Genomic DNA, 23,184 nt, shown 5'->3' with positions numbered 1-23,184 from the left:
GTTTTGTGTGTTTTGTAATTTTTCATATGCATTCTCAATTTGTTAGTGTCTCTAATATAAAAATTTCTAAGTTTGGTGTCTTGCATGCATTGTTTATTTGATCTTAGTTTTCCATGATTAGTTGCATTTTGATTGTTCCTCATCATTAAAAATCCAAAAAAAATTTTAAAATTATATCTTTTCAAGTCAATAATACAGAGAATTGAAGATTCAGAACATGCAGCAGAGGAATTACAAGCGAAAAAGCTGGGCGTTCAAAATGCCCAGTGAGGAAGGAAAACTGGCGTGTTAAACGCTCAAAAAGGTAGTATTTTGGGCGTTAAACGCCAGAATGGTATCCATTCTGGCGTTTAACGCCAGGATGGCACAAGAGGGAAGATTTTGTTTTTAATTCAAATCTTTTTCAAATTTTTATAATTTTTCAAAATAAAATCTTTTTCAAATCATATATTTTCAATCATATCTTTTCAAAATCAAATCCTTTCCATTTTTTTACTATTTTCGAAAATTCTTGCTAACAATTAGAGATGTGATTCAAAAATTTCTTCCTTGTTAAGAAAGGTTCAATAATTGAATTTCAAAATCATATCTTTTAAATTTCTTGTTAGCCAAGATATTTATTTTAAAAATCAAATCTCTTTAATTGTTTTTCAATCATATCTTTCTAAAACCGTATTTTCTCAATCATATCTTCTCAACCACATCTTTTTCAAAAAAAAAATTGATTTTCAATCATATCTTTTTTATTTCTAATTTCAAAATCTTTTTCAAAATCACTTAACTACTTTCTCAATTTTAATTTTCGAAAATCATCAATCAATTTTTCAAAATTTCTTTAATTTTTTAAAAATCTTTTTAAATTTAATTTCAAAAATCCTTCTCCCTTCTCACATTTTTCTATTTAAGGGACTAACATTCCTCCTCAATGTGCAATTCGGAGTCCCTCTCTCTATAAGTTCGAATTCTCTCCTCTCTACCTCCTCCTTCTATTCTTCTTTTCCTCTGACATCTCAAGGAATCTCTATACTATAACATAGAGGATTCTATACTTTCTTCTTCTCTCTTTCATATGAGCAGGAGCAAGGACAAAAGCATTCTTGTTGAAGCTGATCCTGAACCTGAAAGGACCTTGAAGAGAAAGCTAAGAGAAGCTAAAGCACAACTCTCTGGAGAGGACCTAACAGAAATTTTCAAACAAGAAGAAGCCATGGCAGCCCAAAATAACAACAATGCCAACAATGCAAGGAAGGTGCTTGGTGACTTTACTGCACCTACTCCCGACTTCTATGGGAGAAGCATCTCTATCCTTGCCATTGGAGCAAACAACTTTGAGCTTAAGCCTCAATTAGTTTCTCTGATGCAACAGAATTGCAAGTTTCATGGACTTCCATTGGAAGATCCTCATCAGTTCTTGGATGAATTTTTGCAAATCTATGACACTGTCAAGACCAATGGGGTTAATCTCAAGGTCTACAGGCTTATGCTTTTTCCATTTGCTGTAAGAGACAGAGCTAGAATATGGTTGGATTCACAACCTAAGGAAAGCCTGAACTCTTGGGAAAAGATGGTCAGTGCTTTTCTGGCCAAATTCTTTCCACCTCAAAAATTGAGTAAGCTTAGAGTGGAAGTCCAGACCTTCAGACAGAAGGAAGGTGAATCCCTCTATGAAGCTTGGGAAAGATACAAGCAATTGATCAGAAGGTGTCCTTCTGACATGCTTTCAGAATAGAGCATCATAGGTATCTTCTATGATGGTCTATCTGAACTGTCCAAGATGTCATTGGACAGCTCTGCTGGAGGATCTCTTCATCTGAAGAAGACGCCTGTAGAAGCTCAGGAACTCATTGAAATTGTTGCAAATAACCAATTCATGTACACTTCTGAAAGGAATCCTATGAATAATGGGACAAATCAGAAGAAAGGAGTTCTTGAGATTGATACTCTGAATGCCATATTGGCTCAGAACAAAATATTGACTCAGCAAGTCAATATGATTTCTCAGAGTCTGTCTGGCATGCAAGCAGCAACAGGCAGTACCAAAGAAGCTTCATATGAAGAAGAAGCTTTATGATCCTGAGAACCCAGCAATGGAAGAGGTGAATTATATAGGAGAACCCTATGGAAACACCTATAATCCTTCATGGAGAAATCATCCAAATCTCTCATGGAAGGACCAAAAGAGGCCTCAACAAGGCTTCAACAACAGTAATGGTGGAAGAAATAGGTTTAGCAATAGCAAGCCTTTTCCATCATCTTCTCAGCAACAGACAGAGAATTTTAAGCAGAGCCAATCTGACTTAGCAACCATAATCTCTGATTTAACTAAGACCACTCAAAGTTTTATGACTGAAACAAGGTCCTCTATTAGAAATTTGGAGGCACAAATGGGTTAGCTGAGTAAGAGAATTACTGAAACTCCTCCTAGTACTCTCCGAAGCAATACAAAAGAGAACCCAAAGAGATAATGCAAGGCCATAAACACGTCCCACATGGCCAAATGCATAGAGGAGGGAAAGGCAGTGATTCCCACTGAGGAAGACCTCAATGGACGTCCACTGGCCTCCAAGGAGTTCCCTAATGAGGAACCATGGGAATCTGAGGCTCACACTGAGACCATAGAGATTCCATTGAATTTACTTCTGCCATTCATGAGCTCTGACGAGTACTCTTCCTCTGAAGAGGAAGAAGATGTTACTGAAGAGCAAGTTGCTAAGTACCTTGGAGCAATCATGAAGCTAAATGCCAAGTTATTTGGTAATGAGACTTGGGAGGATGAACCCCCTTGCTCACCAAAGAACTGGATGACTTGACTAGGCAGAGATTACCTCAGAAGAGACAGGATCCTGAAAAGTTCTCAATACCTTGTACCATAGGCACCATGACCTTTGAGAAGGCTCTGTGTGACCTGGGGTCAAGTATAAACCGCATGCCTCTCTCTGTGATGGAAAAGCTAGGGATCCTTGAGGTACAAGCTGTAAGAATCTCACTAGAGATGACAGACAATTCAAGAAAACAGGCTTATGGACTTGTAGAGGATGTCTTGGTAAAGGTTGAAGGCCACTACATCCCTGCTGATTTCATAATCCTAGACACTGAGAAGTGTATGGATGAATCAATCATCCTTGGCAGACCCTTCCTAGCCACAGCAAAAGTTGTGATTGATGTTGACAGAGGAGAATTGGTCCTTCACGTGAATGAGGACTCCCTTGTATTTAAAGCTCAAGGATCTCCCTCTGTAACCATGGAGAGAAAGCATGAAAAGCTTCTCTCAATGCAGAGTCAAATAGAGCCCCCACATTCAAACTCTAAATTTGGTATTGGGAGGCCATCATCATGCTCTGAGTATTTGTGAGGCTCCATGAGAGCCCACTGTCAAGCTATTGACATTAAAGAAGCGCTTGTTGGGAGGCAACCCAATTTTATTATATCTATTTATTTTCCATTGTTATTTTCTGTTTTCTGTAGGTTGATGATCATGTGAAGTCACAAAAATAACTGAAAAAGCAAAAATAGAATGAAAGACAGTATTAAAAATAGCACACCCTGGAAGAGAAGCTTGCTGGCGTTTAAACGCCAGTGAGGGTAGCAGAATGGGCGTTAAACGCCCAGTCTGGCACCATTCTGGGCGTTTAACGCCAGAAATGGGCACCAAGCTGGTGTTTAACACCAGAAATAGGCACAGAGCTGGCGTTAAACGCCAAAAAGGGGAGAAAAACTGGTGTTAAACGCCAGAATTGGGCGGCAACCTGGCGTTTAACGCCAGGATTGGCAATCAAGGGGGCATTTACATGCCAACATGGTGCAAGGATGAGAAATCCTTGACACCTCAGGATCTGTGGACCCCACAGGATCCCCACCTACCTCATCTCTCTCTCTTTTTCACACCTTCCCATAACACCCTTTCCCAAATACCCTTCACCAATCACCTCAATACCTCTTCCCCAAAAACCCCTCACCTATCAAATCCTACCCTCTTCTCCATAATCTCTTCACCAATCCACATCCATCCATCATAAAACCCCACCTACCTCACCATTCAAATTCAAACCACTTTCCCTCCCAAACCCACCCATACATGGCCGAACCCTACCCCTCTCTCCACCCCTATATAAACCAATCTTCACTCCTTCATTTTCACACATCATACACACTACTCACCCTCCTTGGCCGAACCACTAAATCCCCCTTCATCTCCTCTATCTCCTCTTCTTCTACTCTCTTCTTTCTTCTTTTGCTCGAGAACGAGCAAACCTTCAAAGTTTGGTGTGGGAAAAGCTAAAGCTTTTTGTTTTTCATAACCATTTATGGCACCAAAGGCCAGAGAAACCTCTAGAAAGAGGAAAGGGAAGGAAAAAGCTTCCACCTTCGAGTCATGGGAGATGGAGAGATTCATCTCAAGGGTGCATTAAGACCACTTCTATGAAGTTGTGGCAAAAAAGAAGGTGATCCCCGAGGTCCCCTTCAAGCTCAAAAATGGTGAATATCCAGAGATCCGACATAAGATTCGAAGAAGAGGTTGAGAAATTCTCACCAACCCCATTCAACAAGTCGGGATCTTAATGGTTCAAGAGTTCTATGCCAATGCATGGATCACCAAGAATCATGATCAAAGTGTGAACCCGGACCCAAAGAATTAGCTCACAATGGTCCGGGGGAAATACTTATATTTCAGTCCAAAAAATATAAGGTTGGCATTCAACTTGCCCATGATGTAAAGAGATGCACGCCCCTACACTAGAAGGGTCAATTTTGATCAAAGGTTGGACCAAGTCCTTATAGACATTTGTGAAGAGGGCGCTCAATGGAAGAGAGATTCAAGAGGGAAGCCGGTTCAACTAAGAAGGCATGACCTCAAGCCCGTGGCTAGGGGATGGTTGGAGTTCATCCAATGCTCAATCATTTCCACTAGCAAGCGGTCTGAAGTTACTATAGACTGGGCTATCATGATCCATAGCATCATGATTAGAGAGGAAGTAGAAGTTCATGAGGTTATATCCTAGAACTCTACAAGGTGGCGGACAAGTCCTCTACTTTGGCAAGATTAGCCTTCCCTCATCTCATTTGTCACCTCTACAATTCAGCTGGAATTGACATAGAGGAAGATATCCTCATTGAAGAGGACAAGCCCATTACTAAGAAAAGGATGGAGCAAACAAGAGAGCCCACTCATGGACCTCAACAAAAGCATGAGGAAATTCCTCATCATGAAATCCCTGAGATGCCTCAAGAGATGCATTTTCCTCCATAAAACTATTGGGAGCAAATCAACACCTCCCTAGGAGAATTGAGTACCAATATGGGACAACTAAGGGTGGAGCACCAAGAGCATTTCATCCTCCTTCATGAAATTAGAGAAGACCAAAGAGTCATGAGGGAGGAGCAACAAAGGCAAGGAAGAGACATTGAGGAGCTCAAACACTCCATAAGATCTTCAAGAGGAAGAACAAGCCGCCATCACTAAGGTGGACCCGTTCTTTAATTTCCTTGTTCTTATTTTTCTGTTTTTCAAAAATTATGCTTTATGTTTTATTTATATTTATGTCTTATTACATGATCATTAGTGTCTTAGTGTCTATGCCTTAAAGCTATGAATGTCCTATGAATCCATCACCTTTCTTAAATAAAAAAATATTTTAATTACAAAAGAACAAGAAGTACATGATTTTGAATTCATCCTTGAAATTAGTTTAATTATTTTGATGTGGTGATAATACTTTTTGTTTTCTGAATGAATGCTTGAACAGTGCATATGTATTTTGAATTTGTTGTTTATGAATGTTAAAATTGTTGGCTCTTGAAAGAATAAAGAAAAAGGAGAAATGTTATTGATAATCTGAAAAATCATAAAATTAATTCTTGAAGCAAGAAAAAGCAGTGAATACAAAAGCTTGCGGAAAAAAAAATTGGCGAAAAGAAAAAGAAAGAAAAAGAACATGCAAGCAGAAAAAGCCAATAACCCTTTAAACCAAAAGGCAAGGGTAAAATAAAAAGGATCCAAGGCTTTGAGCATCAGTGGATAGGAGGGCCTAAAGGAATAAAATCCTGGCCTAAGCGGCTAAACCAAGCTGTCCCTAACCATGTGCTTGTGGCGTGAGGGTGTCAAGTGAAAAGCTTGAGACTGAGCGGTTAAAGTCGTGGTCCAAAGCAAAAAGAGTGTGCTTAAGAGCTCTGGACAACTCTAATTGGGGACTCTAGCAAAGCTGAGTTATAATCTGAAAAGGTTCACCCAGTTATGTGTATGTGGCATTTATGTATCCGGTGGTAATACTGGAAAACAAAATGCTTAGGGTCACGGCCAAGACTCATAAAGTAGCTGTGTTCAAGAATCAACATACTAAACTAGGAGAATCAATAACACTATCTAAATTCTGAGTTCCTATAGATGCCAATCATTCTAAACTTCAAGGGATAAAGTGAGATGCCAAAACTGTTCAGAGGCAAAAAGCTACTAGTCCCGCTCATCTAATTGGAGCTAAGTTTTATTGATATTTTAGAATTTATTGTATATTCTCTTCTTTTTATCCTACTTTGTTTTTAGTTGCTTGGGGACAAGCAACAATTTAAGTTTGGTGTTGTGATGAGTGGATAATTTATACGCTTTTTGACATTATTTTTAGGTAGTTTTTAATATATTTTAGTCACATTTTATTATATTTTTATTAGTTTTTAAATAAAAATCACATTTCTGGACTTTACTATGAGTTTGTGTATTTTTCTGTGATTTCAGGTATTTTCTGGCTGAAATTGAGGGACCTGAGCAAAAATCTTATTCAGAGGCTGAAAAAGGACTGCAGATGCTGTTGGATTCTGACCTCCTTGCACTCGAAGTGGATTTTCTGGAGCTACAGAAGCCCAATTGGCGCTCTCAAAATTGCGTTGAAAAGTAGACATCCTGGGCTTTCCAGAAATATATAATAGTCCATACTTTGCCCAAGATTTGATGGCCCAAATCGGCATTCCATGTCAGTATAAAAATTCTCATGTCAAAACGCCAGAACTGGCATAAAAGCTGGAGTTAAATGGCCAAACTGGCATCAAAGCTGGCGTTTAACTCCAAGAAAAGTCTCTACATGTGAAAGCTTCAATTCTCAGCCCAAGCACACACCAAGTGGGCCCAGAAGTGGATTTCTGCATCATTTACTCATTTCTGTAAACCCTAGGCTACTAGTTCTCTATAAATAAGACCTTTTGCTATTGTATTTTCATCTATCAATCTTGGAATCTTTAGTTCATCTTTTGATCTCTTGATCACGTTTTGGGGACTGGCCTCATGGCCATGCCTGAACCTTTTTTTCTTATGTATTTTCAACGGTGGAGTTTCTACACCCCATAGATTAAGGTGTGGAGCTCTGTTGTTCCTCATGAATTAATGCAAAGTACTATTATTTTTCTATTCAACTCAAGCCTATTTCTTCTCCAAGATATTCATTCGCACTCAAGAACATGATGAATGTGATGATTATGTGACACTCATCACCATTCTCACCTATGGACGCGTGCCTGACAACCACTTCCGTTCTACATGCAAATAAGCTTGAATGTGTATCTCTTGGGTTTCTAATCTAAGATTGGAGCCTTCGTGGTATAGGCTAGAATTATTGGCGGCCATTCCTGAGATCCGGAAAGTCTAAACCTTGTCTGTGGTATTCCGAGTAGGATCTGGTAAGGGATGACTGTGACGAGCTTCAAACTCGCGAGTGTTGGGCGTAGTGACAGACGCAAAAGGATCAATGGATCCTATTCCAACATGATCGAGAACCAACAGCTGATTAGCCGTGCGGTGACAACGCATTTGGACCATTTTCACTGAGAGGACGGGAGGTAGCCATTGACAACGGTGATACCCAACATAAAGCTTGCCATGGAAAGGAATATGAATGATTGGATGAAGACAATAGGAAAGCAGAGGTTCAGAAAGAACAAAACATCTTCATACGCTTGTCTGAAATTCTCACCAATGAATTACATAAGTATCTCTATCTTATTTTATGTTTTGTTCATATTTTAATTATCTTAAACTTCATAACCATTTGAATCTGCCTGACTGAGATTTACAAGATGACCATAGCTTGCTTCAAGCCGACAATCTCCGTGGGATTGACCCTAACTCACGTAAGGTTTATTACTTGGACGACCCATTGCACTTGCTGGTTAGTTGTGTGTAGTTGTGACAAAGAGTTGAGATTACAATTGTACGTACCAAGTTGTTGGCGCCATTGAAGATCACAATTTCGTGCACCAAGCACCTCACCAAAGGCAATCCCAAGCCCCTCAGAACAACCAACAGCAGGCCCCTCAAATCAATTACCCCCTTTCTTCTTCTAATGACGAGATGTTTCGCTCTCTTGCGCAAGGACAACAAGACATTCAAAATACAATCAGCTCTTCCATAAATGGTCTTAGCTCCACCATACAAGCTCTCCTCTCCCGGATGGAATCATTAGCTACCCCCAACAATCAACCTTCAAGCTCCAGTGCACTTCCTTCTCAACCTTTACCCAACCCCAAAGGTGGAATCAATGCCATTACTTTGAGGTCGAGAACTACACTACAAGAGAAGAGTCATGAGGAGCCAAGCTCAAAGGAAGACATTCAAGTTGAAGATATTGTCGAGGTAGAGGATGTTGAGGAAGAGGAGGATGAAGTACAAGACATGGTTGAAGAAGAAGCAGCTCAACCAGGGAATGGAGCACCAAAGGAAGATGAAGCTACAAGAGAAGCCATTCCCATTCTATTTCCACACCTTGCTAGGAAATCCAGAAAGCAGATGGAGCTCGACCCCAAGATGGTGGAGATCTTCAAAAAGGTTGAGGTAACCATTCCCCTTTTTGATGCCATTCGCCAGGTACCTAAGTATGCTAAGTTTCTAAAAGATTTATGCATGAATAAAGATAAAATACAGGATTTAGAAACTATTCTTCTAGGTAGCTCTATTTCTGCTTTAATGGATGATATACTAGAAAAATGTAGTGTCCAAGTCCATGCATGATTACTATTACTATAGATGGTGTGAAATTTTTTTACTGCATGTGTGATTTAGGTGCGTGTGTGAGTATTATTCCATTATCTGTATATGATGCCTTGAGGCTCCCTCCCTTAAAAAGGTCGACAGCACATTTTATTTTGGCAAATAAAAGCATAATCTTGGTGGTAAGAATTGCTGAGGACGTGTTGGTGACCATTAAGGTGCTCACATTCCCTATTGACTTCTACATCTTGGAGATGCCCCCTAATGACTCAAGAAGACCATCTTCAATCCTCCTTGGAAGGCCATTTCTGAAGACTTCAAAGTTCAAATTAGACACCTTCTCAAGAACTTACTCTTTTGAGATAGAGGACAGAGCAGTGAGTTTCAACTTGGATGAAGCCATGAAGCACCCTCTGGAAGATCATTCCGTCTTTCAGTGCGACATCATTGATAAAACTGTAGCTGCAGTTCACCAAGAAGAAGTAGAAGATATTCACATGGAGCAAGGTGCAAGTGTGGGGAAGCCCCCTGAACAAGATGAAGACACCTTGCCACCATCACTAGCTCCAGATGATCAAGTGCCTAGCCATGAGCAGAAAATGGAGTTAAAGCTCCTTCCACCCCACCTCAAGTATGCTTACCTTGAGGATAATCAGAAGCTCCCAGTTATTATTGCAAGGGAACTCACTTTCCAACAGGAGGAGCAGCTACTTGGTGTGCTGAGAAGACACAAGAAAGCAATTGGGTGGAGCTTGGCAGATATAGTAGGAATTAGCCCCCCAAGTTTGTGAGCACCGGATATTTTTAGAAGAGGGAGCAAGGCCTGTCCGTCAACCCCAAAGGCGGCTGAACCACACCATCTTAGAAGTTGTCAAGAAGGAAGTGACCAGAATTGGTGCCCAAGAAGTCTGGAGTCACAACAGTGAAGAATGAGCATGGAGAGCTCCTGACAACTAGAGTGCAGAATTCCTGGAGAGTGTGCATTGATTACAGGTACCTCAACTAGGCTACTCACAAAGATCACTACCCCCTGCCCTTTATCGATTAGATGCTTGATCGTTTGTCAGGTAAATCACACTACTACTTTTTAGATGGTTACACTGACTATTTTCAAATTCATATATAGCTCCTGAAGATCAAGAGAAAACTACTTTTACTTGTCCCTTTGAAACGTATGCATACAAGAGGATGCCTTTTGGCTTATGTAATGCACCAGCTACTTTCCAAAGGTGCATGATGAGTATTTTCTCATATCTTATTGAGGACTATATGGAAGTTTTCATGGATGACTTTAGTGTGTACGGTGATTCTTTTAACCTTTGCTTGGATAGTTTAGCTAGAGTATTAAACAAGTGTGTTAGTTCAAACCTTGTATTAAATTTTGAAAAATATCATTTTATGGTACAACAAGGTATTGTTCTAGGACACGTTTCTAATACTGGTATTTCTGTAGATCCAGCAAAGATAGATGTCATTTCTAGTTTACCTTACCCCCTCCTCCGTGAGGGAAGTCCGTTCGTTCTTTGGTCATGCAGGTTTCTACCGGAGATTTATCAAGGACTTCAGTAAAGTAGCATTGCCTTTATCCAGACTGCTGCAGAAGGATGTTGAGTTTGAGCTGAATGAGGACTGCATGGAAGCATTTGATAAGCTGAAGATCGCCCTGACTCAAGCTCGAATTGTGAGAGGACCAGACTGGAGCCAGCCATTCAAGATTATGTGTGATGCCTCCAACCATACAGTAGGAGCGGCAATGGCTCAGCGCAAAGGTAAGGACCCTTTTATAATTGCTTATGCTTCTAAGACCTTAGACGCTGCTCAGTCTAATTATACTACCACTGAAAAAGAGCTTCTGGCTATTGTTTTTGCTCTGGATAAATTCCGAGCCTACTTACTTGGTACTAAAGTGGTGGTATACTCAGACCATGCAGCTCTAAATTATTTATTAGCTAAAAAAGAGTCCAAACCAAGGTTAATACGTTGGATATTGTTGCTGCAAGAATTTGATTTAGAAATCAAAGATAGGAGTGGTTCCCAGAATTTAGTGGCGGACCATTTGAGTCACCTAGAGCACATTAGAACTAACTCCACTCCTATCAATGATGCTTATCCATTTGATAGCTTGCATGCAATATCTGAAGTAGTTCCTTGGTATGCACCTGTAGCTAATTATCTAGTTAGTCATACATTTCCTCCTAATTTTATTAAGCATCAAAGGGACAAGCTAAAAAGCAAGTCCAAATATTATATATGGGATGACCCATATTTATGGTGGTATGGTGCTGACCAGATAATTAGAAGGTGTATGCCTCAATCAGAATTCCAGACAATTTTAGAGGCCTGCCACTCCTCTGAGAGTGGTGGACATTTTGGCCCTCAAAGGGCAGCTAGAAAAATTTTAGACTGTGGATTCTGGTGGCCAACTCTTTTTAAGGATGCCACTGCCTTCTGTAAATCTTGTTCCCCATGCCAAAGGTTTGGAAATATATCCAAGAGGGATGAGATGCCCCAACAGCTTATGCTATTCTGGGAAATTTTTTATGTTTGGGGCATTGACTTCATGGGTCCATTTCCAAACTCTAGTGGTTTCTTATACATATTGTTAGCTGTAGATTATGTTTCTAAATGGGTGAAAGCAATTCCTACCCGTACTGATGATGCTAATGTTGTTGTCTCCTTTGTTAGAAATCATATTATCTGTCGCTTTGGATCACCACGAGCAATCGTGAGTGATCAAGGCACTCACTTTTATAACAGGAGATTAGCAGGTCTACTGAAGAAGTATGGGATTGTTCACAAGGTAGCAACAACTTACCATCCCCAGACCAATGGACAAGCCGAGGTGTCTAACAGAGAGATAAAGCGCATACTGGAAAAGATAGTCAAGCCTCATAGGAAGGACTGGAGCACCAGACTTGTAGACGCGCTTTGGGCTTATCGGACAGCGTACAAGACACCCATTGGGATGAGCCCATTTTGCCTAGTATATGAAAAGGCTTGTCACCTCCCAGTGGAGGTGGAACACAAGGCTTTCTGGTCTGTAAGGGAATGCACATAGGATTTGAGAAGGCTGGTGTTGAGAGGAAGCTGCAACTAGCAGAACTGGAGACCCTTCGACTCGAAGCATATGACAACTCCAGGCTATACAAAGAGAAGGTGAAGGCTGTGCATGACAAGCATATCAAGAGACGAGAGTTTAGACCTGGGGAGCTAGTTTTCCTTTACAACTCAAGGCTGAGGCTCATGCCAGGCAAGCTGAGATCAAGATGGGAAGGCCCCTATAGAGTAGAGAAGGCAGAGCCATATGGAGTCTTTCACCTGAGTCATCCTTCAAGCCCCAAATGCATCAAGGTCAATGGACATCGCTTAAAGCTGTATCATAGTGAGAAGATGAAGGACAATAAAGAGCTAAAGGTCTTCCTCTTGGAGGATCCACCAACAGAAGCAGACTGAGCTTGTTGACTGTCCAACTTAAGGACGTAAAAGCAAAGTGCTAGGTGGGAGACAACCCACCATGGTATGATCGTCCATTTCCATTCTTAGTTTTATTTTATTTTGTTTTTCACAATATTCATTCATAATTTCTGCATAAAATTATGCATTCTTCATATAAAAAAAAAAAAAGAAAAAAGCGCATTCGACGCGTACGCGTCATATATGAATGCAAGGATAATAAGAATTGACCCGAGAGTTGGGCAGGTGTGGCACTGGAAGTGTGCTTTGCGCACAAGCAAGACCACGCGTACGCGTACCTCACGCGTGCGCGTCGCTTGCGTTTTCGCCCACCCACATGTAAGCGTCCCTGACGCGTACACGTGACCCTAGAAATCGGCGTAAATAGGGGTAGGGCCAGAGAGTTATGTTGGAGTGGGCTGGAACTGTGCTAGAAGCACAAACCCCATCATGCGTACACGTCCCTGATTCGTGCGCGTCATTTGCGCTTCATGGCCATCCACGCGTGCGCGTGCTTGACGCGCACGCGTCATATGAAATTTTTGGCCTCAACCCAGAACAAACAGAGAGTTGTGCGTGCACGTTACTGGCTTCGCGCGATTCGCACAATCAAAGGCACACGTACGCGTCACTATCAAAATTGCGCGACTCACGCGTACGCGTGACGTACGCGTACGCGTCGCATGCGACGCCCAATTACTCCAGTACGCCGCCAGATTTCCAATCTTCCCTCCCCCAATCCTAATTAGCTTTCCATCATAATTCTTTCTTCTTTCTTCTCCCCCCTTTCTTCCTTGTTCCTTCTTACTTTCTACTACTTTATTCTTCCCTTTTTCATCTTCTACCTCAGGTTCTTTCTTCCTCCCATCTACTCTTTTCTTCTTCTTCTTTTAATTATTGTATTTATTTACTTTTCTTTCTTCTTGATTTTTCTTTTGATTGGTTTTTTATGGTTTCTTTTTCTTTCTTTTATCATGCATTATTTTTATGTCGGTGTTGGAGTTTTATTTGGGTCGTACCTTATTTTCACTGAGCTTGTGGATATTATGAGGAGTGATTTGACAATTGACATTTAAATTTGGCTCTCATATACATTTGAATTATATTATTTTCATTTCTATTTTAACTTGCACACCACGTGTTTGTGAAAAAGATTTTATGGCATTTTGAATCCTATTTTCTTTTACTCTTTTACTTGAATGCCTCTTTTTCCCAACACTTGTACTCCACAATTTGGGATTATCATTCACAATTGTCATCATACACGTGCTCTTTAATTTGGCACATTTATTCATTGATGCTTGCGTTATGCTTCTCATGCCTACTACTTGCATGCTTTTACCCTCTTGCATCTTATTATTCTGAATTGCCTACTTGATCTTAATTGCTGTCTTACCTACATGTTGTAGCTACCATGTATTTAAGCTATTATTTTTTCTTTGGCATTCATTATCACTTAGAATTTTCACCTTCTGGTTTTAGTTATCTATATTTCACATTCTTTCTCTTTCCTTCTTCCTTAGGCATGGGTACCAAGAAAGGAAAAGAAAAGTCTACTGACAAGACACCAGTAAGGAGAGGAACCAAGAGAGCATCAGCTAAGGCGCTCCCTTCTACCAGCGTCAAGCCAGCAACAAAGCGGGTAAAGAGGATCATTAAAGTTGATGAAACAGAGAAAGCTTTTCCCGCACGGGACTCCACATGATTCACTAACCGTTACTGCAAACAGATGTTCCCCATCCTAGCCGAGAGAAACTACAACAATGAGTATCTCCTCATTATTCTAACACACTTTGTTGATTTTGTGGAGCCCCGCATAGAGAGGAGACAGTGGAGATTTTTGAGGAGGCAGCCGCGGGTGGCCAACTTATCATTGGTTGTTGAATTCTACTCCAACTTCTACTCGCCTACCCTGCAGACTGTCTATGTTCGTTAGCACCAAGTCCCTGTCTCCGAGAGTGCCATACAGTAAGCACTAGATCTTCAACCTAGTCCAGATGGATTGGATGCATATCAAGACGCCTCTCTTAAGTACCAGATGTATCAGTTTAACTGGGATAGCGTCCTTGGAGTTATAGCCAACCTGGCAGCACCTGGATCTATGGGCCGCATCGGTCAAAATCCAAGAGCATCTCAGCCCAGTTACTTACCTTGGAGGCTCGTGTATGGGGACAGATTATGTCCCATTATATCTTTTCGAGTACTCACAAGTCGACCTTCACAGCAGACATGGCTATTCTCATCTGGTGCATCCTGACAGAGCAACCCCTCAACCCGCCCCGACACATCCGGCAAGCAATGGGACACATACAGATTGCGGGTAACCTACCTTTTCCCACCTTAGTTTTAGATTTAGTCTCTGCAGCAGGTGTGTCCTATCGGGCAGGAGACACGAAGGTTATGATCCCTAGAGCCGACCAGTATGTCCCGAATGGGAAGTACATCAGGCCACCAGTTTCCTCTGCGAGCCGGCCAACAGGCCCACCCTTGGATACTCCTCCTTCTTCTACTCCACCATCTTCTACACCACAAGCACCATCCACCCATCAGATGTTCCTTCAGATCCTTGAGAGGCTCGACCGGCAAGACCGGCAGATGGAGCAAATGGAGCACCGTAACAAGCACCGATACAACCACCTGAAGGAACTCATTGTTGGTACCCACCCACCTCCGGAACGGACGGACACCCCGGACTCCCCTTCATTCAGTAGCACAAGGAGCCATGGCGAACCAGACAACGGAGGCGATACTTCCAGCCCTACCTTGCTCCTTACTGATGGCACGGAGGACCGTGCCAAGCCTTAAGTGTGAGGAGGTCAGTCCTTGACTTCCGGAGGTAACTTCTCTCTCTTAACACCAACATTTGACTTTTTCTTTTGTTAGATAGGATAGATTGCATGATAATAATTGTTTGCATGTATGTTTTGCTTGGTTAAAGTAATGAGTTTCTTTTCAAGACCCTGTTTTACAATATTTCACTAATTTAAATTGAAAATTTGTGTTAAACTTGTTTGAGGATTGTAATTTGGAACATGAATTAAGGATAAGAACACACAACCTATGAGATTTTGAGCTAATTGAGTGGTTACATTATTTAACCATAATTTTTATTCTTGTGTGTTTTCTTCTCTATAATTGCAATCTATAGTTTATTCCATTCTATATGTCCATTGTTTAGTGTATTTGCATGCATACATATGATTGAGGCCATCATTTGTTATTAGCTTACTTATCCCAAATAGCTTACCATTTCAATTACCTTTGTTCGTTTACCACATCACTAGCCTTAAGCGGAAAAATAATTAATTACTTGATTTGAATCTTTGGTTAGCTTAAGATAGTGTGTTAACTAAGTGTGGAGAATTGTGGAAAACCTGGGTTAATGGGAATATGTTGTGTTTCTACTTTATCTAAATATTGGAAATTTGGGTGCATACTCATATGAGATCAGAAAAACCATATGCATTGATATGTTATGTTTGCTTTCATGTTCATAAAAATAAAAATAAAAAAAATAAAAAAATAAAAAAAATTACAGCATAAATAAATAAATAAATAGGAGACAAAATTACCTCAATGTTAAGTTTAATAAAAAGATCAATGCATATGTGGTAAAATTAAAGAAAAATTTGATACATGAGTATGTGATGCAAAAGTAGGAATTCTGGGTAGCTATGCATGATTCTAGAAATGGGTTAACCACCAAAAATGCTCCCGAATTATTCAAACGCTGACAAAAATGCACCCAAATTTTACTATTGACAAAAATACCTTCAAATAATTTAAAAACACAACAAAAATACCTAATAGTAAATATATATTTTCAAAAAATGCCTTAGAAATTAAATTTTGATGTAATTTTTTACAAGCATGATTATAAAATTGAGATATTATTATCCTTAAAATTTGGTGATTTTTCGTTAAGTATATATTTTTCTTATAATTTTTTTGTTAACAACCAATAATAATTTTAAAAAATTATAAAAAACATATATACTTAACAAAAAATATCAAATTTTAAGAAGAATAATATTTCATTTGTTTAATCATTCTTGCAAAAAAATGTATCAAAATTCAATCTCTAATGTATTTTTGGAGAAATACATATTTAATGTTAGTTTTTTTGCAAGATTATCTAACATTAAATATGTATTTCTCAAAAAATATATTAGAGATTGAATTTTGATGCGATTTTTATCAAGCATGATTAGAAAAATGAGATATTATTATCCTTAAAATTTGGTGATTTTTTGTTAAGTATATAATTTTTTTGTAATTTTTTATTAACAACCAATAATACTTTTAAAAAATCACAAAAAAATACATACTCAGCAAAAAATTACCAAATTTTAAGAATAATAATATATCATTTTTCTAATTATGCTTACAAAAAATTGCATCAAAATTCAATCTCTAAGGTAATTTTTGAAAATACATACTTACTGTTGGGTATTTTTGTTATATTTTAAAATTATTTAAAGGTATTTTTGTCGATAGTAAAATTTGGGTGCATTTTTGTCAGCGTTTGAATAATTCGGGGGCATTTTTGGTAGTTAACCCTTCTAGAAATACATAGAGTGTGTGTGTGTTAGGTGAAGGCTTAGGTTAGTCCAAGATTTATATCATAGCTCACTTGGCCATACATATATCATCACCCTTACCTTAGCCCCATTACAACTTTGAAAAGACCTCATGATGTTTGCATTGGTACACTAAATATTTGTTGATTGGTTAGACGAAGAATAAAGTTTTAGAAAGCATGACTAGAGAAGAGTAGAGTGATTAACCCTAGACACTTGAGCAATTAGAGTGCATATACACTACCAGTGAGGGTTCAATGCTTGATTCTATGTTCCCTGCTTTCATGAGCTGTCTTCTTTCGAGTTTACTTGTCTTTTGTTGTATGATTTGAATTAGTGGAATCTAATTTATGTTGTCTTGGAGAACTTGTTTACTTTTAACCAAGTAGCTAGATAGAAACATCTTAGCATATAGTTGCATTCACATACATAGGTTGCATCTCATGAGTCTTACTTATCCCCATTCATTGATTTGTCTCTTTGAGCTTAGCATGAGGACATGCTAATGTTTAAGTATGGGGAGATTGATAAACCACTATTTTATGGTTTATCTTGTGCTTAATTGAGTGATTTTTATTAAGTCTCTGCGCACTTATTCATACAATTTGCATGATTTTACAATCCCTTCCCAATTTTGTTCTATGGTTAAAAACTTGCTTCCTAAGCCTTTAAATTGTGTATTTTAATTCTCCTTATACCATTCAATGCCGTGATCTGTGTGTTAAGTATTTTCAGGCTTTATAGGGCAGGAATGGCCTAGAGGATGGAAAGATTGAAAAAATGGAAGAAACACAAGAAACTAAGGAGACAACCAGTGAGGAGCGACGCGCATGCATGGCTTACGTGTGCGCGTGATTTGGAGATTTTCATGGCGACGCGTGTGCGCACCTGACGCGTACGCGTGAGAAGCGAGATTGCACAGTGACGGGTGCGCTACCTGATGCGTACACGTGACACGCAAAAATGACCATCGATGCGTACGCATGACTGACGCGTACGCGTGACATTCGCTACGTGCAGAAAACGCAGAAGACACTGGGGGCGATTTTGGGCTGAGTTTGGACCCAGTTTTTTGCCCAGAAACACAGACTAGAGCCAGGGGACAAGCAGAGACTCAACAGACATTCTCATTCACATAGTTTTTAGTTTTAGTTTTGAATCTTAGAGAAAGAATACCACTTCCTCTAGGGATTCTTTACATTCATAGTTTTAGGATTTTTTGCTTTTGATTTGGATATTGAGAAGAGTTACTACCTCCGTTGATGTTTCCATTATTCTAGTTTGTTTCCTTATTCCCTTACACTTTCAATTACTCATTAACCCTGTTCAGATAAGTATGTTTATGGTTTTGGAATTTATTAATGCAAAGAACTCTTTTTACCTTTAATTAATTTTCAGTTATTATTTTATTTAATTTATCATTTCTTCTTCTTATTCCCTCTTATCATTTATGAAAATGGTATTCATATCAATGGAGTAGACTCCCAACTTGACTTGGGAGTTGATTAAAAGGAGACCCTTGAGTTGGAATACTCAAGTGTTGATTTTAATTGGAATTTGTTGGCCAATTCTCTAGTAACTAACGCTAACCCTTCCATAAGGAAAGGATTAGGACTTGTGAATAAGAGTTAGCTCAATTACTTGACTTTTCTTTATTCGGTAAGGGTTAACTAAGTAAAAATAACAACCTCTTACTATCACATTTGAGAAATTCCAACAAGGATAGAAATTCCGATTAATCTTCTCCCGGTCAAGGCTTTTATTTTAATTATATAAATTCTCTCGTTAATTTTCATTACTTTAATTTATAATCATTTATTTTTCTGTTCTCCAACTCTAAAAATTCTCAGAAAATTCCTGACTAATAAAATAGCACTCTTTTGTCAACTCGTTGGGAGACGACCTGGGATTTCTACTCCCAATATTTTTATTCTTAACTTGTGAAAACCCTTTTAAATTGATAAGCAAAATTTTCGTCGGTTAAGAACTGTACTTGCAATGCTGTTCTTAATATAAATTCTTAATCGGTAATTTTACGCACGTCATAAGGCATGCAAAGAGCCAAAAGTGCTATCAAGACAATGTTTAAAAATAGAAAAGCTGCATACACACCTTATACAAGTATCTTGAAAATGCGGTGGGATAAGCATTTGAAGCGTGATCTACTGATCTCCATGCAACAGCTTAATTTTTAAATCTATCTTTCTTCTATAGTGAGGGTTTTGTTGAGAAGGTAAATGTCTTGAGGTCTTTACTTAATTTATTTGATATTGACACACTTTGCGATGACTCAGTTACCGCAATGCAAGAGATACAGTTGTATCGAGATCGAAAAGAAAGTTTTGGAAGGGAAAGTGCTTTGAGTGTAAACCCCGCTAAAATCGGTAAATAATTAGTCAATAAATCAAATTTTAATTAGGAAAATTAAAAACGTAAATCTAACATCAAAATAGGATAGAGATCTTCAAAACGAGAATTTTGACATCAATTTTGAAAAATTTAGCCCAAAATTGGACTGAATAGACCGAACCGGTTGAATCGGGCCCAAAACCGGGCCCGTGGGTCCAACCGGACCCATAACTTAAAAAAGGCAGGGGCTTCTCCTTCCCCATTCATCAACAAGAATGCTGAATAGCTTTGGGGAAGAGGAGAGCTTCCCTAACCCTTATCAATCCTTCTATCCACCATAACTTTCCCGTTTGAGCTTCGATCGCCGCACCGTTTACGGCCACGCGTCCAGCGCGTCGAGCTCTACATTTCTGTCGGATCAATTTCACCGATAATCTCCAATTCCATCTCAGATTTTCTACCCCCCTTTTATATTCTTGAAATTGAACCCTTAAAGTGAGATTTTGCCAATTTGGTGTTCTAGGTTCGATTTAACTTACGGAGCTTATCAGGTTTGAGTTGCTACGCGTGTGGGTGCGGTAAGGATCACCTAAACCTTAATCCAATTTTGATTTTATTATGTGAAATCTGAATTTGAAGTATACATGTGTATTAGGTGTGAATTAAGTATATAAATAAGCATTGGGATTGAATTGTGGGCATTTGGAGGCTTGGTGGATGTTTGGTACTAAAATTTTGGTTCATGTCTCAAGCTTGAGGGGCTGTGTATATGACTAGTGTGGCTACCATGGACTAAACATGGTGATTGGCCAAAATATGGTTTAGGTTTCGCGCATTTAATATGTAAAGCTCTCTGAAAACTTAGGCTAGGGAACCATAGAATAAGTTGAAATGGTTAAATGCATTAAATAATTAGTTTTGTGATGTTGATGGATAAATTGATGATTGGACTTGTGTTGGAATTAATGGATATGAGATGTTGGAATTAATGAGAATGAGTTATTGATGTTAATGAATATGTGTTATTGGAATTTATAATGGTGAGTTGATGATGTTGTTAGTATATGTTAATGAAATTTTGTGATTATGGCTTGTTGATTGGTTAATGATGATTTATGGGTTGTTATTGATGAATTGAGGAAGTAAGTTAATGAATTTTAAAGTTGTAGCTTGTGATTGGAATGGTGGATTTTGGAGTTATTGTATGAGTTTTATGGGATGGTATGAGCATTAATGTATTAGTCGTTGGTGTTAATGAAAAGGGGCTTGTTATGTTGCAAATGTGCAGGTTTTATTAGTAAAGGAATGTGAATTTGGTAAAATGGGAGTTTAGTATAATTTGGTTAAAACTGATTTTTGATGAACTTGGGTAGTCCATAACTTGCTCCTCAAATTTTGGATGGAAATGCAGTTTGTTTCAAATGAAAGATGGTTTTGCAAGCTTTTGAACGATATAATTTTTGTGAAAAACAGAATTTTGTAGAGAAAGTTATGGACGACAGAAGTTTGGTGTGAAAAATGTGTATGCAGGTGGCTAAATTCTGATTTTGCAGCTTTCTGGGCAATCTGTTATTTTTTTTTGGAAAAACGTACATCCACGCGTATGCCTGTCTCACGCGCATGTGTGGCATGGCATTTTAAACTACGCATGCGCGAGTAGCCCATGCGTGCACGCGATGAGCCAACATGCATGACCACGCGTACGCATGGTAAGGGAATGCGCGCGCGTGCTACCTTTTCATACTACCACGCGTATGCGTGGCCCACGCACACGCGTGGCCCCTACTTCTTGCAAAACTGAATTTTTGTGTTTTAAACCAAATTTTTTACTTCTAAACCTCCATTTTCATCCTTTTAAACATAAGGTATAGTACTAAGTCCAGTAGCTAGTTGAAGCTAGGAAAATAAGGTAACTTGGGAATGAAGAAAAGGGAAAACATGAGGATTTATAAGAAAAAGAGATGGATATTAAATGAAGTTATGATGCCATGGGTTTGATGAATGATTAAATAATGATTATGAACATGAAATGGCTTATGAATGATGTTATTTGAGATACGAGTTTTCCTGGGTAACAGAACCGTGGCTTGCCACCACGTGTTCCAGGTTGAATCTCGATACTCTGTTGACCCTATGTCGTAAGGGTGACCGAGCACGTATAAATTCCCGGGTATAGATATCCCCCATTGATTGATATATAAATGAATGTTTGAATGATGAATGAATGTGGAATCTATGCATAGACTCATGGGGATGCGCGACGGGGGACAGTCCAAGGTTTTCGGACTTGTCGGGTTGGCTGGATAACTTACAGATGAGCCTCATCAGCCATAGGACAGACATGCATCATGTGCATTTGTTTGTTTCCTCTGCTATGCATTATTTGGGATTGCCTAACTGAATATATACCCTGCTAATTGCTATATTTGCTATTTGCACTACCTGTTTCCTACTTGTGCGTGAAACTATTTGTTTGTTTATCTCTGCTGATTCATGGATGATGGAGGATCGGGGGAAGGGTGGAATGGTTTGGTGTTTATGTTAGGTTTAAAAGTGAGTAAGTTTAGGGTACTTAGATCACCTACCCCCTTTTATGGCTTCTGCTTAGAAATTAAGTTTTATAATTGTATGATGGAGTTCTAGGATTGCCTCTGGCATTCCCACAACCTTATTTATTGTATGTGTGGCACCTTTACCATGCTGAGAACCTCCAGTTCTCACCCCATACTGTGTTGTTGTTTTCAGATGCAGGTCGAGAGGCTCCTCACTAGGCATCTAAATTTCCCTGAAGCAGAGTAGTCCCTGGGTTATTTTGGGTTTTCAGTTTGTATATGTATGTATATATGTACTAGCTTACTCTCCAAAAAACTTCATTATTTTGTTCCTCATAGAGGTTACCGAAGAGTTAGGGACTTGTTTCTGTATTTTGGGTATTTGGGATACTTATGTATATATATGTAAAAATTCTCCAGCCAGCCTTGGCTTCGCAAGATAAGTCAGGAGCTAGTTTCACTGTATTCTTGGCGTTCTTGTGACTCTATCGTTTATTCTTATCTTTAACCTTTAGGTTTCTTAGCACGCAAGTAATTCCGTTCTTTGAGTGTTGCGCTTTTTATTTTACGATTTTGCTTTACCCATTTTTCAAGACTCCTAGTATATTATATCTTTCCACTATTATATGTAAATATTTTCTGATTAGAGGTCCGTAACACCACACTACCTCTGTTCTACGATTTAAGCGTAAAACTTTATGTAGTAGGGTGTTACATTGAGAGCAATAAAGAGACTCGAACATAATAAGTTATTTTATTTCTATGTTCAATTTACTTTAAAGGTTTTTTAAATATTGGATGATAACTGATGTTTGACTATTATATCCTGGTAGGTAAATGCTGGAGGCTACACGGTGGGAGTACTCCTAATTTGTAAAAAATGGCAATTCGTCTTCTTCATCTGGATGTGAGAGGAATTGGAGACTCTTTGAACAAATCCATTCAAAAAGGAGGAACCGATTAAAGCATCAAAGGCTAAGTGACATTGTTTATGTGACTTATAATCTACGCCTTCAATCTAGGTTGTATCACAAGAAGAAGAATTATGATCCAATTGATATTTAAAGCATTGACACGGTAGATTTTTGGGTAATGGCGGACGAAGATGATCCTGAGTTTACTAATGGAGACATTAAATGCATTGAAAGTTTAATTTACACAGATAATGTTATGCATTCATATCCTAAAGGTGAGTGAAATAGCAAAACTTATTTCATTCACTAAAGATATATATTGTAAAGTTATAACATTGATTTTTTTCTTGGTTTTTTATTTTATTTTA

The 23,184-nt window shown here is 38.9% G+C and overlaps 1 protein-coding gene and 1 non-coding gene across 2 annotated transcripts in view; one reads left to right on the top strand and one right to left on the bottom strand.

Moving 5' to 3' along the window:
• The window catches only part of LOC140182176 (uncharacterized), a 29,276-nt gene extending 6,309 nt beyond the window's left edge, over nt 1–22,967 (top strand). The window contains exons 3-4 of the mRNA XM_072228304.1: nt 22,736–22,809; nt 22,925–22,967. Of these exons, the coding sequence (XP_072084405.1) occupies nt 22,736–22,809; nt 22,925–22,967 (117 nt within the window). The remainder of the gene's footprint in view (nt 1–22,735; nt 22,810–22,924) is intronic.
• LOC112781390 (small nucleolar RNA R71) lies at nt 1,613–1,720 on the bottom strand. Its single transcript, XR_003192168.1, has one exon. It is a non-coding gene; the product is annotated as a small nucleolar RNA R71 (small nucleolar RNA).
• Nucleotides 22,968–23,184: the final 217 nt, after the last annotated feature.

The sequence above is a fragment of the Arachis hypogaea genome, chromosome 19, assembly GCF_003086295.3.
Source record: "Arachis hypogaea cultivar Tifrunner chromosome 19, arahy.Tifrunner.gnm2.J5K5, whole genome shotgun sequence".
Classification (NCBI taxonomy): domain Eukaryota; kingdom Viridiplantae; phylum Streptophyta; class Magnoliopsida; order Fabales; family Fabaceae; genus Arachis; species Arachis hypogaea.
Note: the sequence above shows the minus strand (reverse complement) of the source record. Positions and strands in the feature narration are given on the sequence as shown.